At 38.2% G+C, this 17,768-nt stretch overlaps 1 protein-coding gene across 1 annotated transcript; it reads right to left on the bottom strand.

Moving 5' to 3' along the window:
* Window positions 1–11,884: 11,884 nt before the first annotated feature.
* On the bottom strand, window positions 11,885–15,644 carry LOC104392550 (ovomucoid-like). The gene is made up of 4 exons (XM_010001959.1): window positions 15,581–15,644; window positions 13,597–13,616; window positions 12,443–12,570; window positions 11,885–11,930 (listed from the first exon to the last, which is right to left on the bottom strand). The coding sequence occupies exons 1-4, from the start codon at window positions 15,642–15,644 to the stop codon at window positions 11,885–11,887; spliced, it is 258 nt and encodes an 85-aa protein (XP_010000261.1).
* Window positions 15,645–17,768: the final 2,124 nt, after the last annotated feature.

Raw genomic sequence — 17,768 nt, 5'->3', positions numbered from 1 at the left:
TGCCCCGCGGCCGCCGTGCGGGGGTGGCTGCGGGGGCCGCGGGCTCAGCCCCTCCCACAGCCGGTGCTGCCTCACCCCGCGTCCTCAGCCCCGGTGACAGGGCGGAGACACCCGGGCCAGGCTCTGGAGATCATCGAATGCTGGCTGAGGTACTGGGAAATGAGGCGTTGTGAAGGAGGCTGAGGAAACCCTGGCGGGGCAGCAGCCCCCGTGTGGCAGCGGAGCCCTGAGGTGTTGCGGCCTAAAGCAGCTCACGGGCCGCAGCGATGTTCTGAGCTCCCTTTGCACACACAGGGAGGCAAACAGAATGTATTAAAATTACGCCCCAACCCACAGCTTTGTGTGACCTGACAAGAGGATATGTTGTCTGCAGAGGTTTTAGCCCAGCTCCAAAAGTCCTGCTAGTTGTCTTCGGTAAAGTGTATTTGCATAGTTTTGTGGGTCTAAATTTAGGTCATCTTTTAATTAGCACATTTGAACTGATCCCAGTATAAATCACAATTTCTTAAACATCTCAGAGACATTTCTTGCAGACCAAGGAATTGAGTAACAAAACCTATTTATTACCAAGCTCAATGTTTGTGGTTTTGTTGGTTGTTTTTTTTTTTTTTGGAAAAGGCTGACATGCAAAGAGTCAGTTACTGATTTAACAATCATCTCTATAACCCACAACATTCAGTGGCGAAATATGAAGAAACAAACATTTTTAGTTTGTCTTTGCAGAATGAGCAGAGCGAGTCGCAGAGAAGCTGTCAGGACAACTCACACGTACAAGGAACCAGACCATGTCTCTTGAAGGATCATGCAGTAGCATTAGCATTTAGTTAGATGTTACTTTTAATTACCCGAACTGTGACATGGCTTCAGGAAATGCTCCGGTTTAGCTTTTCCTCTTGCTTATTAGAAACAATTCTCATGACTACAAAATCAAATAACTACTCTGTCCAGGGCTTGTTACTCTTCATCCTTTAGTTAACTTCTGACATCATTGCTGCTACCTATACCAGGAACATCTATTGGCTAACACTGCATACAGTCTACCTCCAGCCTGGCATATTGCATTACTGTAGGATTCTTTTAGTACAGGAAATAAAAAAAAAAAAAAAAAGGCAGAATAAGGTAGCTTACAGCTACAACCCAGTTACAGAAACACATGCAGGATAAACTGAATTTAAGATGGGTTGCTGAGGGAGAGGAACTGGTGCCACTGATGCTAATGCTGAACATAAAACAGTTGGTAATAGCTGTACAACACAAGAACAGACCCTCTACCTGGCAATCACTGCAGGTTTTGGATGTCTCAACAGCAGCATCCAAAAAAATTTAGACCCCAAAATATGGAGAAAGTAGGCACATGAGACCTCCTCTGAAAAGAAAACAGGAAAAGGGAAACAGTAGTTCATTCGTTGACAAGACTCAAGTCCAGTATTGCTTGTTCCTGCCAAATAAAAAAAATAAAAATAATGGGCAGAGCTGTTTGGTTCAACTGTCATTTAAACTTACGTATAACCAGTCACAGCATATCGGTGCTAAGTGGTTACAAGGTAGATAGCAGAAACAACACCTTCTTTTTTTTCCGCTAACAGAAATCCAGTAACTTACTACATACATCAGTTATACATAGATCTTTGAAAACAGTTTGTTGGTTCTTTTTCTTTCTCTGTCCACTGCTACATATGAGAAATGGAGAGATTGAGGCACTTAAGGAGATATAAACTAAAACCAAATTAGAAAACAAAACAATTAGAAACTAACGATACTGAACAGCCATCAATACTGTTCTGGTCTTGATCAAACCTGAAATGAAATAGCACAGTGTGTTACATACAGTGCACAACTGAGAAGTTTATAAAGGTAAGAAGCTATTGTTTCTTAAACCAACATACTTCTATCCACGGTATTAAGACCTCTCATTTAGATCTGATAGAAGCTATTTGGACATGCATACTGCAAATTTATATTTAGTGAGGTTTCATAATCTTATTTCTAACACAAGTATTATTGAATCAGAAATAAAAGACCTGAGGGAATTAATCCACTGCTTTATGCTTTAAGAAAGGTCTACAACCTGCACACTCTCAATACTTACCAGCCTTCAAAAGAGGTGCTTTTAAGATTTACTCTTCCAAGACAATGAATGCTCTCTATCCCAACTGATGACAAAATTAAGCATTAGCTATATATGAAGTGACTAGCAAAAACTCATCAACGTTTCATAGTTTAAAGCTTCTAAGGAAACAACTTATTAAATACATATCACACCAAACAAACTTCAAGCATGAAAAAATCTTCTGAACTAATTTCCTGTATCTATAGCTCCTTTCTAATAATCTATGTATCACTTTTCTTGTATCTGCATCTACTCCATCAACACAAGATTTAGAAATTTTCTTAGCATACTCAAAACCCCAACTTACCATCATTTTTTTTTTTCCAGGAAAAATCTTTCTCTCCATATTTATAAGAAATAGGTACCTAATGTGTCTCACCTGCATCTCTGAGTCAGTGGTTAGTATTTTCTTCCTCTCTTCACAGCTGATACTTGATAAAAGTGAATCAAAGGTATTCTGACATACAGGGTCCTTTTTACACGTCAGTAGTGTTTTCACCAATATCTAGCCTCACATTTGTGTGTCTTCTTCACATAGAAATATTCTCTTTCAACTAGGTTAAACTTGGAAGATTTCACTTTATTTTCTGATATGCACATGCCCTAAAAAAAGCTCCAGAACATGTTATAAAACCTTTGGAGCTGGCATAGCACTGATACTGTAAAATATTTACTTCTTATTGCTAATATTTGCTGTTGTCTCCATGTCTCACTGAAATACCACAATAATACCTGAATCTGTACCTGGATGTTACAACTCATTCCTGCACTGGCCATGTGTTTGGCCGTGACACATAATTTAAACATAGAGGATTCTGGGACTACCTGTCTTTTTCCTTTAGGGAAGATGGTCTCAGCTTGGAGAATCACATACCTGTTTGCAATAGTATAAAGTTACAAGATCTTTAGTGCTTTTGGCAATCATGAAGCTTTACAAAGCCATGAAATCACTTTTCACTAATTCTTTTAATATGGGAGTATTTATAGAAAAAAAATTTAAATGCACACATTTGTAAAACAGATTTGATGCTGTGAACTTGAAGGAAGTTCATTCACAGGGGAAAGTACCTCTCTAGGTGCACTTGGAGACTTCTGAATTATATTTAATTTCATAAAGGGGAAGTTCATTTGCTGCCCTGGTGTTTCAGTTGCACAGAGTGGAACTGTCTCATCTTCCCTGACTATAAGCCAGCCAGGGCTCTCTTCTGTTACGATGGCTGATAGAACCTGTTTTCATTTCCTCCAGCGACAAAGAGATGGTCTTGGTCACTGCAGGAGTAGAAACCAGCCATGAAAATGGATATAGCAGCAGAAACAAACCTGTTATTCTGTTGTTATGCTCTGTATCTCATGAAATCATCTTCCAGCTTTGCTCAGAAAGGGTAGTGGTGTGTTTGTGGGAGGCCAGCAGCTGCAGATGTGCTGTGCTTCTCCCAGGAGGTGGCATCTGAGTGGCATGAATGGGAAAAGGTGCCTTACATGCTCACATTCCTCCACCTTCAGGTGCTCCTTCTGGAAGGTCTTAAAGAACATAGTCATAGCTTGGCCAAACTCACATAAGCTTTATGTGACATAGTCCTCTGTCAAGGAGGGCTGTTTTTGTTTGAGGAATCATGAAGCTTTGGGAATGAGATTCTGGAGCTCTCATGCTTGTAGATCATGCATTCTGATTTCCTTCTTTATCTGTGAATATCTAGTCCTATCTGTGGGAAAGCTTCATAATTTGTGATTCCTGTGACTATCTTGCACTGGAATTTTAAAGTCCAGTTAAGAAGGAAAAGAACATTTTTTAGATCTTTTCAGATTTTCAGACTTCAAATGACTATGTGTTTCCTTGTGTCTCAATAGTTCAACACATCTCATGTCCCCCAGAATTGGAAAAACATTCCTTTTTGGACAGTTGATAATCTTGTTTATGTAACTCATGATGTATATAACTTGCACACAAATGCTTTGCACTACTAGAAATTGTCCAAACTGCTACATCTTTTACATATAATAATATATGTGATATAAAATGTTGAAAAACTTGTTGCATGCTTGTGAGTTGTCCAAGGGCAGATAGATGCACACTTTGAATTACTATTTAAATTTGATCATGCCTCCTTCTGAGCGTTTCCAAAGAGGATTGTTACTGCCTCAGTTTCCCAGTTCCTCAAGGAACTGAATTCCGGAGCCCAACTCTTATCAGTCATTAGTTGCTTTGGTTATGGTCTATTTATCTTCTGCAAAACAGAGAGGCAATTTTACTTCTTCAATGATTTTTTTAATTATTTTTTTTTTTTGCCAGGAAATCTGTAATATTTGAAACTGAGAAAAGAGGGAAAAAAGCAGCCAAAATATGTGGAATTTGTTCAGGCATTAGCCCCAAAAACGCAAAAGTCCTCAGCTACATTAACATAAGTAGGGATAGTATGAATAATGTTCTCTGAATAATATTAGGAGTTAATTTCATTTTAATTAACTTTGGTGTTAGTCTGTTTTGGTTTATATTTATGGTTGCCTCAGTTGAATTGGAGAAAAAAAGTGACACAATGTTTAAAGTTGCCATAGTGATAGATGAAGTGACAAAGCCTAAACAGAACAGAAGAAAACTTGGGATAATAAGCTCAATGCCACAGAGAATAGTTGAAATAGGATTTTTGGGGATGATTCCTAGAAATACCTGTTTGTCTTATATTTCTGAAGATTATCATGACTATTTGTTTTGTTTTGTTTTGTTTTTCATGACAGATACATATTTTTCTCCATTGGCTTGTTAAACTTGGAAGAGGACCCTCTTCTTGTAAGTGAATATGAAAAATCTGATAATGATTTCTTCTTAAAAAAAATAATAATTCTGTTTTTCCTCAGTCACCAGTGTCTCTTTTTCTTCTTGGATAATACACTCTGTGTGTTTTGATTATTGCTTATTATTGGAATGCTTATCTGTGGTACTCTAATGTTCTGCACTGTAATTTTTAAAGCTGTAGGGAGAGAGGGCAACATATCTCTTAGATCATGTGGCAGCCTGCATGTTTTCTGCAAAAGTAAGAGAATGATACTCCAGTCTCCTTTACTGCTAAATGTGTCAAATCTGCTAGGAAAATTATTTTTTCTACCTTTTTCTAAGCTTAATGTGATTGGAGTTAATTTAGTTCCCTATCCTGGTTGTTTACCCATTCCCTTAGCTCAAGACCTGCTTTTAATTCTCTCCCATCTATTTTTTATGTTGGAGCCAGCTGAAGAAATTCCAAAGTAAGAGATTGCCATGAAAATGCAAATTCAGTAAAAACTTAAGCTTTTAAGATGTCTCCCTCTTGACACATGGCTGAAATAAAGAGTGTTGAGAACTTCACTGGTATTTTTTGGTGACATTTTTTTTACCAGTTCTCTTTGCAGCCACAGTCTTCTGCTTATGCCCTCTAAGGTGTGACACTAAGGGCTTGTTTTGTTTTGTTGTTGTTTCATTTTTTTTACCAAATACTTAGTAAAAGATTCAAAAACACTGAATAACTATAGTAACTGGAAACACTCAGCAAACATGAGATAACAAACATGAGATAACCTTTGAGCTATTTAGTGTAAACACCTGGAGCAGTACTGCACTGGGTTTAGAGCAGGGTTAGAATGCAGCTCTCCAGGCTGGCCAGACACACTGATACACCACAATTAAGCCAGTTGAATGTGAATTATATATATTTCACCAGTCAGTCACCTGGTATTATCTTCAATCCAGAGACATGGAATTCTGGTCTGATCTAAAGAATGATTTATGCAATAGCAACTACAGAGCATAGCTGTCTATTTTTCATCTTGCCCTTGGTGTCTTTAAGAAGATAATTGCTAGTGTAGGAGTCAAGAGACCTGAATGTTGGTTCCGGCTCACCCATGCATCGCTGATATGTAAGAGGCTTTGATCAAAGTGGCTACACTCCCCCTAAACTGTTTCTTTTCCAAATCAACCTCTGAGATCTTAGGGGCAGGGCCCATCTCTTACATTGTGCATGTGGAGCACCAGTGCTCTTCATCGGCTGTTCTTCCATGCTGGAACAATCACAGTAACAACAGTACCAGAAAATGACAACAACAGTTTCAGAAAAGACATTGTTGGCCTAATGGACAAGTGAAGCAACTTTATTATAACAATGGCATTTTCTTTTTCAGGAATCCAGCCCAACTGATTTTTAGGTCTGTATTTCATTACCTCTTGTCATAGAAGTGGAAAAAAAAAAGTTGTAAGACCTTACTGTGAAAGCCCTCCCTCCTTCTTCACATATAAATAGATATATCAATAACATATGAATACCTTTTCAGTGCAGAGTTTTAAAAACTATTACTCATTGAATGGAAGGAGGTCTGTTCTGTTTTTCCATTCAATACCATTATCTGACTACCTCTATTTTATTTTCTAACAAACAGAATCTGAGCATATTTCATCAGCTCAGTCGAGCTACATACATTTTTCCTTCCCCATATTTCTATGTGATTGCTCCATCATGCAAACTTGACCATCCAGATTGTCTGGCCGCTTCAGCATTTTCTTCAGATGTCATTTACAGCAATTTGCAAATAATGTTCTTTGCTTTGGTATGTGTCAGAAGCTGGTATGCTTCTCAGTGTTACCTGCAGCTGTAGGCCAGCACATGATGCTGGCAGGAGCTGATAAAAAGTACAAGCACTCCAAGCTGGAAAGTATTCTCTCCATCTGCTCTTGTCTACTGTTTCATGTCAGAGATTATCAGAAATAAATTAAAGTCCTATGGATTTGTGGTAGGTGCAGGAGTCTGTGGTGGGCAGTCTTAGATTTCAAACTTGCAGGGCTCTGAATTAGCCCTGTGGATGTGCATTGGCTGCATAAGAAACTTAGTCTCTTAGGTTTGGTCCACAAACAGAATCAGTTAAATATCTCACTTACGTTCTAACAATCAAGCTAGAAGGCAGAAAATATCCCCAAATTGCCTGCAGGATTTTCTGACATCAAGATGAAAAATCACAGTTTGGCTTCGTTTTCTTAATTTGATCTTCGTTTTCATGTTTTAATCACTTTCAGTCAAGATGCATTCAGGGCAAGATGACCTGTTTTGAGAATCCTTTTAGGTTGACTATCCAGAGCCACAAGCCTTAGAACTATGATAAACTTTTACAATATTACCTTGCTTATTTTCGTTCCTACTGCCTAACTGCTGGGACCTGCTTTCCAGATAAACAGAATTCATTATACCAGTGGCTTTAGTCTGTGTCTTAGGACAGACAGAAGAATTTTCTGCCAACATCCTTCATTGATTCCTCTGATTCAATACTAAGAAAGCATGTTCCTTACCTGGCTCAGCTTATCTCTTTTAACAGGAAACAACTTTAGCTGATGAACAGTAACATTTCACACTGGCAGATATTTTCTGACACTGATTTATCCTTAGTTTCAGTACCAGCCTATGTCCTCATGCTTTACACATAGCCTAATCCAAAAGATAATAGTCAAAGCCATCCGACCAGCCTCTTTCACATGTCTAAACATACAGCCCTTAATTCTGGCAGTTTTTGTGCCAGAGGTCATGAGCACTTGTGGCTCTAACCAACAGTTTCTTAGTACTGATTTACAATTTATCTCTTTACCAGCAACAGATCTAATTAATGCTAGAAGTAGTAATGTGAGCAGTCTAGCTAAAGAAGAAAGAAAAAAATACATTGAAAGTACTCAAATAGTCTGGTGACCCAACAGAGGAATTTTATTGCAATGCTTTTTCTAATCAGATACCTTACCTGCAGCTTCAAGACATGAAAACCTCACTAGACTCTCAAAGATTTTTAGGAAATATTCAAATGGTGTCTAATGATCCCATCTTTGGCTAGACAAAATCTGAAGAAACTTCTGATATCAGTTTACATCAGTATGGTCATAATATATACCACCATTCTAGTGTTCTCCATCATTTATTCACAGAAGTTTACACTGGGTTGAACCAGGGTGTGGAGTTAACCACATAAACCACAAAAAAACCCACATGACTTTCTTCCTTAGAATTACAAGGATTTCCAGCCTCTTTATTTATAGAGAAGATAAAAATATGCCATGTGCACCTAACCCTCTATTAGTGTTTCAGTCACCCTGCAGGATTCTTGAGTACATAGCTTAGCTGAACACGTGGAGTCTTCTCCACCAAGCAATGATGGGAAAAGAAAGGAGGCAGTATGGTCAATGCGTTTCACTACAGATTTTTTCATCTAACAGATACATCCTTAGGAATATGCAAAGATTACATTGCTCTAGTTTGTGCTCTAAAGTAAGACAAAGAGATAACAAGGAGAAAGAATGGGAAAATGCTCTCCAGCTTATTTACTTAAAATCTTCCTTGAACTTTACTCACCTGAAGGTTTCCTCTCATTTTTCCTAGGTTTTGTAATATTTGTTGCGTTTCACCTTAAAGTTCCATTGTTGTGATAATGTATTTTACCTTCCATAAAAAAACAATCCCCTTTGACTTGAATTCCATTGCTTCTCAGCATTTGATATATTAATCCCCAGCATCAACTATCTACCTTCTGTCTTCCATTTCTCTTTTAGGCATCAAGGTGGGGGCTTATGGAGAGGAAGAGATGAACAAAATTCAAGAGATCTTATGGGATGTGAAACTTTAGTCTATATGAGTTGATCTTTGGTAGATTCTTGTATCACATCAAAACATTGTCCATTGGTTCTGCTTGATATTCAGGGCAGTCTAATGAAAGCAATTGTTTTAAACATAAGAATATAGATCATAGCAACATAAACTTTCCACAGTCAAAAAATATTCATGGTTGAAGGACTAAATATATGTGATAGATACCTGTTTTATGTTGAGGCTCCCTTTTTTTAACTATGAAATGAACATTTGGTTTCGTGGAAGTGGCCTTTATTAACTAAGACTTTGTTAAAAAAGTGAAAAGATGAAGAATGCAAATGTGATTTCTTCTGGTAGCTTTTCTGGAACAACATGGATAAGTTGGCATTGCTCTTAATGAACTGTGCTTTTTGTTTCATGAAGAACATGACCCCTGAAAATGAGCCCTCCCACCACTTCTCACCACCCACACCACACATGAAGTCTGATTTTATTGATAGAAATACACCGAGCAGGAACATAGCCTGGGAGGTACCATGAAGAGGGTGACCACACTCCTTGCTGTAGGAGCTCTATGTTCCTCACATAGTTGTGTGATCTGGCATTCCGACCAGTAGTCCATTCTTTCACACATGAAGATGCTAGTTAATCCTGACTTCAGTTACAAAAGAGGGCTGTGGACTATGCAGAGATTCTTCATCCATCTTCATTAATCTCAATGGTTAAGTTTCCAATCGAGAGTGATAACCTCAACAGAACATCAAAGTGAGTATCTTCTGCTTATGCATCACCTAGAAAATGACATAGCCATTTTCTCCTTTCTGAAAGGTGAGAGTTAAAGCCAAGGTCACAGGTAGCCTCCCATCAGTTTCAGTGGCCTTTGAATGATCTGGAGTCTTGAGTAGGTTTTTAATGTGCTAAGAGCACCACTGTCCCTTTGAAAGGAGTCTGAAACCTCCCACAGTCAGGAATAAACCCCACTTCACCCCAAAAAAAGTCCCTAGGCTCTGGTTCTCCTACTTGTGGTTTCACTGAATACATCAGTGACAGGGAAGAGCACATAATAACATTAAGAAACCGATCTGGCCAAGATTTATGTAACATTTTGTAGCTACTGCTATTTTGCCTGAAAAGCAATGTGTTAGGGAACTGTACAGTCAGATAAAAGAAATCCCTTGTTTAACACACATTATTATTTGACAAAGAAATGCACAGTAGTTTGTATAGTGTGTTCTTGCTTGGAAAATAGTGCTCCATTTACAAACTTAATTGAGCATTTAATTAATCCAATTAATCGTATTATTTTCCTTTCAATTTTTGTTGTTTTCAGCTTTCTCATTTTTCCAGATGTTCCAGATGTACTGAGTGTAATAGGTAATTAGTGTAAAAATAGTTTGACCACTTCATGTTGTAAGTCAAACTAGAGATGAGGGTTACATCACTGTGTATCAGCACATTACAGAGAGTCTTTTTCATCCAGAGGCCACCTAGATGAGTCCAGTCACATCTCTGCTATGAAATTCTTTTAGCTTCCAGAGCAGTGTGCCTTCATCCAGTTTCCTGTTTGGGAATGCTCCCTAGCCTCTCAAGCTGTGCCTGAGAATAGGCAGGAGGAATTTTGATTCTAGACAGGATCCTGCCAAGGCCATGCAAACAGTTTTAAAGTAAAGATGCTGGAGTTCCAGTGCTCACAGCTGTATTCTGTTTAATTCCTTGGTAAAGAAGTGGCCTGTGAAAGACTCTCTCTTTGGTTGTCAGCCAGCATCTCATAAAGTCCAACAGCCTTTTCTCCTCTACAGGGAATGTTCTCAGCTCTGCTGAGAGAAAGAGCACATACTAACAGCACGGGACCAACAAAGCCTCTTGGTCCCTCCATTAGAGAATGCAGCCTGCCTGGTGCTACAGCAACATGCAACCAGCACTGGAATGGCTAGGCTTTTGGCGTTTTGTCTTCAAAGGCTTTCCTCATTTTTCCATTCCTTTGAAGTATGAGTCTTTCTCCAGCCCAACTAGGGTACCAGGCAGAAATGGTAAAAAGTTATAGCCACAGTCCAGTTCCAAAATTTTCTTTGTATGTAAGCCTAGTAAAGCCAGTAATTAATAATTTAATTCTTGGAAAATGTATTCCCTTTACTGACTATTCAAGTCTAAGAGACATAAACTAGCTTAATAATGAAGATAATAAAGATGTAAAAGCAGAACAGAATGTTCTTCAGGTCTGAAAGCAGCCAGTTTACCAGATGTGAATAGAATCATCAATGATCACTTAGAAATTTAACAGAGACACTGCTACAAAGCTTATACTGTCTCACAGGTTACCAGATTTGTTTCGTTTGAAGGAGAAACAGAGCCAGATAGTAGAATAAAATTCCAGTAACATGAGACCATCTAGTGTATATTATCAGTCTTACAAATTTTGTCTTCCAGGCTTTGTTGGTTGTTTTGTTTGTTTGTTTTGTTTGCTTTTTTTCACAGTTTTTTTTGTTGGTTTATTGGTTTTTTGTGGTTTCATTTGTTTGGTTTTGGTGGTTTTTTTCTGTGTTTTGTGTGGGTTTTTTTTAGTTCTGGCCCTAGCTCCTGCTCTATCATTATTATCTGTACCTCTAGAAATAGCTCAATTGTGAATAATGGATGCCATAAACTCTAGAAAGGCCATCATGGACAAAAAAAAGAGTCAGTATTTTAATAAACATGCAAACTAAGTAACTAAACAACATATTCAAATCAGAATTATACAGAGTTTGAAAAAAATGAGAATCTAAAATTTGGCTACAAAGCTGGAACAGTCAAAGCAATGCTTAGGAAAGCTGAAGCCTTTGAAAAGAAGTATGCAAAAGTTTCTGGATAAATGAAAGAAAATGCTTCACCAACAAGGAAAGCAGAGGCAATGCTTGCACTGACTTGTGTCAGGTGGCTTTATCAGAAGACTTGAACATTAATTGTGGAGACAAATATATAATGAAGGGCTCATGTGTCAACCAACTTGCTACAGAAACAGGAAATGGTCCTGAGGACCCCAAGTGTCAATCCAAATGCTCAGGAGCAGACAGAAGCAGCAAATGACAGCACAGTTGCAAAGCCTACTCTGTGCTTTGTTTGCCATCATCAGAACAGGCAGGAGGAATGAAGTTAAGAGATCATGATAAGGCAGCATGAAACTGTTCTCAGCACTCTTCTGTCATGCAGAATTCATTCAGCATGCCCCTGCTTGCTTCATGTGTAAGGCACCTCTGCTTCTCCTGCAAAGGAAAGGAAGGACATAGACATTGCTGACAGCAAACAGTGTTAGGAACAAAAATCTCTCTGGAGTCCTCAGCCAACAGCTTGCTAACAGAGAAGGCACTATTAAACATTTCTAGCAGACAAGAAGGCACTGACCTGTAAACTGTTTTCTCTTAGAAATATTTTATTCATAAAAATCAAGGCATTCCCAGTATCACTTTTGAATATTTCTGTTAACTGATTTGGGTCTAGAGACCTTGGTAGTCCTGTATTGCACTTTGGGCTCTTCTCTTTATTGACCAGCTTATACAGTTTCTACTAGAATAGGAAGTTCTCACACTAATATCATTTGTTTAAGTCAGTTGAATCTTATTGGCGGGAGAAGCAATTAGTCTATAAAGATTAAGATGTGGAGGAATAGCAATCCTGAAAAAAAATTACAGCACTGAAGTGGAATGGAAATAGCTAGAAACTCAGCTAAACTCGGATTTTGGCTTAGCCAGGAGTAATTACGTAATGTTGTACTTACAGGACTGCTTTGCAGAAAGAACATTTGTTGTTATATGTTTTCCCATCAGAGCCACAAAAAGGTTGATAGAGTCTTTCGCAGTAAATAGGTCTTCCTCTCCCTAACCTCCTGTATTCACTGCAGTCAACCTGCAAATACAGTCATTTTCTTTGAATCCATCTCTCTCATATTCTCCATTCACCTACAGAAATAATTAATATATTGCATTATTGGATAAGCTTATCAGCTGCTCTAGAGCAGCACAATCAAGGAGGCTCTACCATCTGACAGAAATGTGTGTGGTGCTACTTGCCCTGTCAGGTACTGTGCACTCTCAGGAACTCCACTGTCTGTCTGTCTAAGAATTCAGTCACTGCAAGAACTACAGTCCTTTTTCCATCTCCAGAAAACTTGAGGCTTAGTTATTTTTTTTTCTATCTGACTGCAATTGTCAAAAGCCTAGGTTTTGCTTGCCTGTCCTTGTAGGTGCTGTTGTAACTAAAATTGGTTCTGCTCTTTTTACTGCTGGTCTAGCATATTATATATAATTTGAATAATATAGCATAATATATAATTTGAAGCATATTAGTTTTCAGAGGGACACTATGACTGAAGCTTTTCCTTTCTGAAGTCTTAGTCAAAATATATTTTGTAAATACATATATTTAAAACAGAGTCCAGCCTTGCTGTTTTCTGGTTATGGCCTGATTTTTCCCCCCTTCATTTCAATTCTTAGTGAAGGACAGCAGATTTACTTCAGCCAAACTCTGGAATCTATTACAGAATTTGTTATTGGTTTTATGCTTTTTATGGGGGATGGACACTCCAGCATAGTCAGAGAGAAATTAGAAACATGTGATTTAGAATCTGAACATCACCAAGAGAGCTTTATAATATTATCACCAGATATTTTTTTTAAATCTTAATTTCTCTGACTTCAAATTTGGCCTTGCCTTATTTCTTGCCCAGAATGCATTACAGCTAAAAAAAATAATCTAAAATTTCTCAATGCAACTATATAGAAACCACATATCTCAAATACAGGGATTTCTCACTGAAACCTCAATACTTTGGCAACATTTAATTACTCTTAATATGTTTTTTCTGACTTCATGTACCTCATGTTCTTTCAAGCTACATCTTTTTATCCAGAAGTAAAGGAGAAAATTACTCACCTCATTCTCTCTAGCAGCATCTGCAATACAAACAGAATCACAATATATAAAATAAAAAACTTGATAAACATCAGTTTTTAACTGGGATGGTTCCATTAGTAGCAGCCCTTTCACCAACGCCAAGTCTCTTACCTCCTGGAAAGTAAATACTGATACCATTTTTCAGTGTTTAACAAGATACAGGTGTCAGGACCTGTTAAACAAGTGGATCTTATTGTATCATTTAACTTAGAAATCCCTGTCAGGAGCCTTTGTTGTTGGGGGAAATGAAGGCTTTTGTTGCCCTTTCACCAGAGAAAGATGAAAGACCTAGGAGTCAATACTACGGTCAATGGCCAGTGTGTTTAAGATGAACTAGCTGTTGAGCATGACTGTGTACTAATTCCTAAGCTTATGAAAAACCAAACTGTATGTAGCTGTAAGCAAATCAGACAGTCCTCTTATACTCTGATTTTCTGTCAGAAATGAGGAAACTATCTTCATTAAAATATAACAGTAAATAAATATACCAACAATAATGCAAGTTGGATCATAATCACATTTTTAAAAGTGTTTTCCCTTGCCAGTCGAAATGGATTCTAAACTATTTGGCAGAAGGATCAACTCCAGTTTTGTATACACGTGGTATCTAATAAAATAGAACCCTGTTCTCAGGTGGGGCTTTGAAAAGCTCCTTCAAAACAATGATAATTACACCTCCCAGAAAGTAATCAAGTAACATTGGCATGTATCCAGTATGGTGACACATTTGTTACTTTCTTTAGGAATGTGTTTTGTTCTTCTGTCCTGTGATCATCGTTCTGTGGCTTCCAAGTGATAAAAGTTTTCAGGCTGAGGCTTCTGTACAGGAGGAGCAGGAAGAAAATGCATTATGATGTTAAAGGCAATACAGCTCTAGCACTTGTCTTTCTGACTAAAAGTAGCTTTTCTTTTTTTAATCTTTAAAGCAATTAAGCTTTCCACTGAAACTTCTTTCATGTAGCTGCTTATATCTTTGCATCAAATGAAGTTGTCCAAGGTAAAGAAAATTAGTATAAACAATGTTCCATGCCAGGTTTCAGTCTCTGTCACTGAAGAAGTCTGAGTTTTCATTATTCTAGAATTTGATAAAATTTAACCTTCTTCCACATAAAACTAAGATTTATTTATTTATTTATTTTTAATCTGGTAGCCTTTTGGTATCCACTTTGTGTTTGGGAGTGACTGCAAAAAAGATGTGACTCAAAAAGCATTAATCCATATAGTTTTAATGCAGAGAAGATAAACTAGGAAGCTCAAGGAAGGAATTTGCTGAAATTCTTATAAAAGTAATATTGATTTTTCTGCAGTTTATGAAACAGTGTTTGAAAGAACTGTTTCCACCACAATCATGACATTTCATTGCAAGTCACAATTTCCATTCCTCTAACAATCATAAAACTATTGCACTGCTATCCTGCTGTCTGCAGAGAAGATTTGGAACCTCCTATTTCAGTTATTCTAAATGTACTTGTTTTTCTATGTATTTGTTTTTAGTTAGAACAAGTTTTTGTTAAAAAAAAATAAAATACTGAGTGAAGGTTCAAGAAATTCCTTATCCCTCCCCAGTTTGCCATAGAGGATCTTGTGCCTCAAAAGTCTCCCCAGGCTGGCTAAATAACAGCATAAAGAGGTTTTTCACAGGTATATATATTGTGGCCTTTGCATAATCAACTCTCTCCTGCTAGGTCAGTTTGTAGTTCTGAGGTTTTACAGTTCACTTTTTAGTTACAGTACAGAATGCAGCTCTGATTCATGTCACCATCAAGGAATAGGTTTCATCTACTCAAGTTGGCAATTGTAAAGCTGGTGGAATATTGCTTGCTAAATAGTGCACAGACACAATCTCACTTCCTTTCTGCCACCCAAGTCCTGCAACCTTGCTTACTGTGCCACTAGACCGGGAAGCTTCCATTGTTTGAACATTAGAATTACAATGTAACAGGAATTAAACAAGGTTACTCACTTGCTAAGCAGAGAACTGCCAGGGTGAGGAGCACAAAGGCACCTGTTATCTTCATGGCAGACATGGATTCTTGACCTGTTCCAGAGCCAATCTGTGCTCTAAGTATTCCCGAACACAGTGTCAATTATCTGTGAGAGCAGATATATATATACATACATGCACAAAGAGCAGGAACTCTGATGAGGAAATCCCCCTTGTGGAGAAGATAATTAGAAAAAGGTGTTGCCCATGGGTAGTGTCAATAAGAATAGCTTCTGTACAACATGAAGGTCATAAGTAAGGGCAAAGATGAGTGTCACAGCAAGGATTGTGTTCATAAAGGAGATGTATTGTACTGTGCCTAATCCCATTGCCTAATTAACTGTTCAATCTCCATTAGCGAGCTTAAGGAGTGACTCAGTAAGGTGGTTACTTGTTGGTGTTCTGTTATTGCCGTATCAAGCCTTAAAGCCGAACATAATTCCCAGGGGAAAAAAGAATTCTTACTGGGTGTGTTCCAAAACGTTCATACCAGTAGAGCTGAAATGCTTAGTTCATATTCTCTTGAAATTGTGGAGACCTTTGTCACTAGCTCTGGATAGAGGCAGTGCTGGTTAGTATGGCCACCACTGAGCCCTTTCAGACTGCTCTGTGGGAGGAGCTGCTGATCAGAAAAGTCTGTTTCATGTGAATACCACCCTCACCTTCACACATCAGCCCAGAAGATTCCTCAGTCTTTCAGTGTTCTTTTGCCTTTAAAGTTCCACCAGGAGCAAACATACCACATTGCACTGTCTAGCAAAGAAAAGTGATGAGTTCACAACCAGTGTGTACCCTACTGAGTTACTGCTGAGTGTGCTGTCATGGAGATATGGAGAAGATCCCTCTGCCTGCCTATCTTCTCCTTTGTTGTTATTTTGAGCACAATAGGTGTCATACCATGTGGGATTCTTTTCACAAATCCAACATATCATGTGTCAGGCATAATTTTCTGGCTCAGACCAAGGCCAGAGTCACAAAGGGAAACTCAGATCTGAGTCTTAATTTTCACAAAGTTCAAAGTAAAATGGAGTTTTGAGGCTATAGCTTTGTTTGAATCCATCCTTCCAGAATTATGTCTCAATATGAAAATTCCCTGCACACTATTACAATTCACAGTATTTCAGTGATGACCTTCCCTACATTTCGAGGTAGCCTGGGGCTTTTTCCTCACCCAGGAGTTAGGGTTACATAGGCTAATTTCACTAAGACAGAGGAACTGGACATTCTTACAGAAAATTCTGTCATATGCCATATGGCCTTGGTCCCCACTGACTCACATTGAAATCAAGAGGGTCTTTAAAGAATATAGGTATGAATAGATGCTTAATTTCTGATCACTTAATGGGACCAACCCCCTCCCCCCCAAAAAAAAAACCAAACAAAACCAAACAAAAAGAACCAAACAAAAAAACCTTCTGTAGATTTATTAAAAAAAAAAAAAAAAAAAAAGGAAAAAAAGCGCCCTTACTTCAGTGATTTAATTTTAAATTTGTCTTTGTTCTTAAATGGGACATCTGTGCCTATTCCTGTGAGGTGGAGATCACAAAAGAGAAGCTGTGGTTTAATTTTGGATTGGTCTGGATATTACTGCTTTGGGATGTCAGTGAAATTTTTACTCTGGAAAGCCCAAAACTTTGGATAAACTCAGGGAGAATATCCAGGACATGTTTGTTGGCTGATGGACAATTACCAACATTAGGCAACAAGGGCAAAATTCAAAATAACCCAGAAGATGCTCCTAGTCAGAATAGTTTTGAACTCTTGAGGATATCTTGAAACTATGAAACTGCAGCTTGACAGAACATGCAGGTTCCTTGACACTGGTATGAGGAAATCTGGTATGAGAGTTGCAGTCTCTTGCCTAAGATGATGCTACAGAGTGTGCTCTAATGCAACCTCAGAATCCATCCCATCCCTCTAGCGGAAGAATATAAACATCTGTTTGCAGTCTGCTGAGCTGATGTGGGAAGATTTTCTGAGGACTAGTGCAGAAAGGAAGAGAGGATTTTTGTAGGTGTGAGGTTGCTAATGAGGGAGGCAGGTTTTGAGTCAGATTTTCTTAGCATTTGAAAATTGCTTCGCTGTTGAAAGGATTCCTGATGCTTATTCTCTGCTTCATAGCAGGACAGCCACGGTGTGAATGTGTTCTTTCTGGTAATGTTGAGGT

The sequence above is a fragment of the Chaetura pelagica genome, unplaced genomic scaffold (genome assembly GCF_000747805.2).
Source record: "Chaetura pelagica isolate M959 unplaced genomic scaffold, ChaPel_1.0 scaffold356, whole genome shotgun sequence".
NCBI lineage: Eukaryota > Metazoa > Chordata > Aves > Apodiformes > Apodidae > Chaetura > Chaetura pelagica.
The sequence above is the reverse complement of the archived record's forward strand: the minus strand, read 5'-3'. Positions and strand labels throughout refer to the sequence as shown.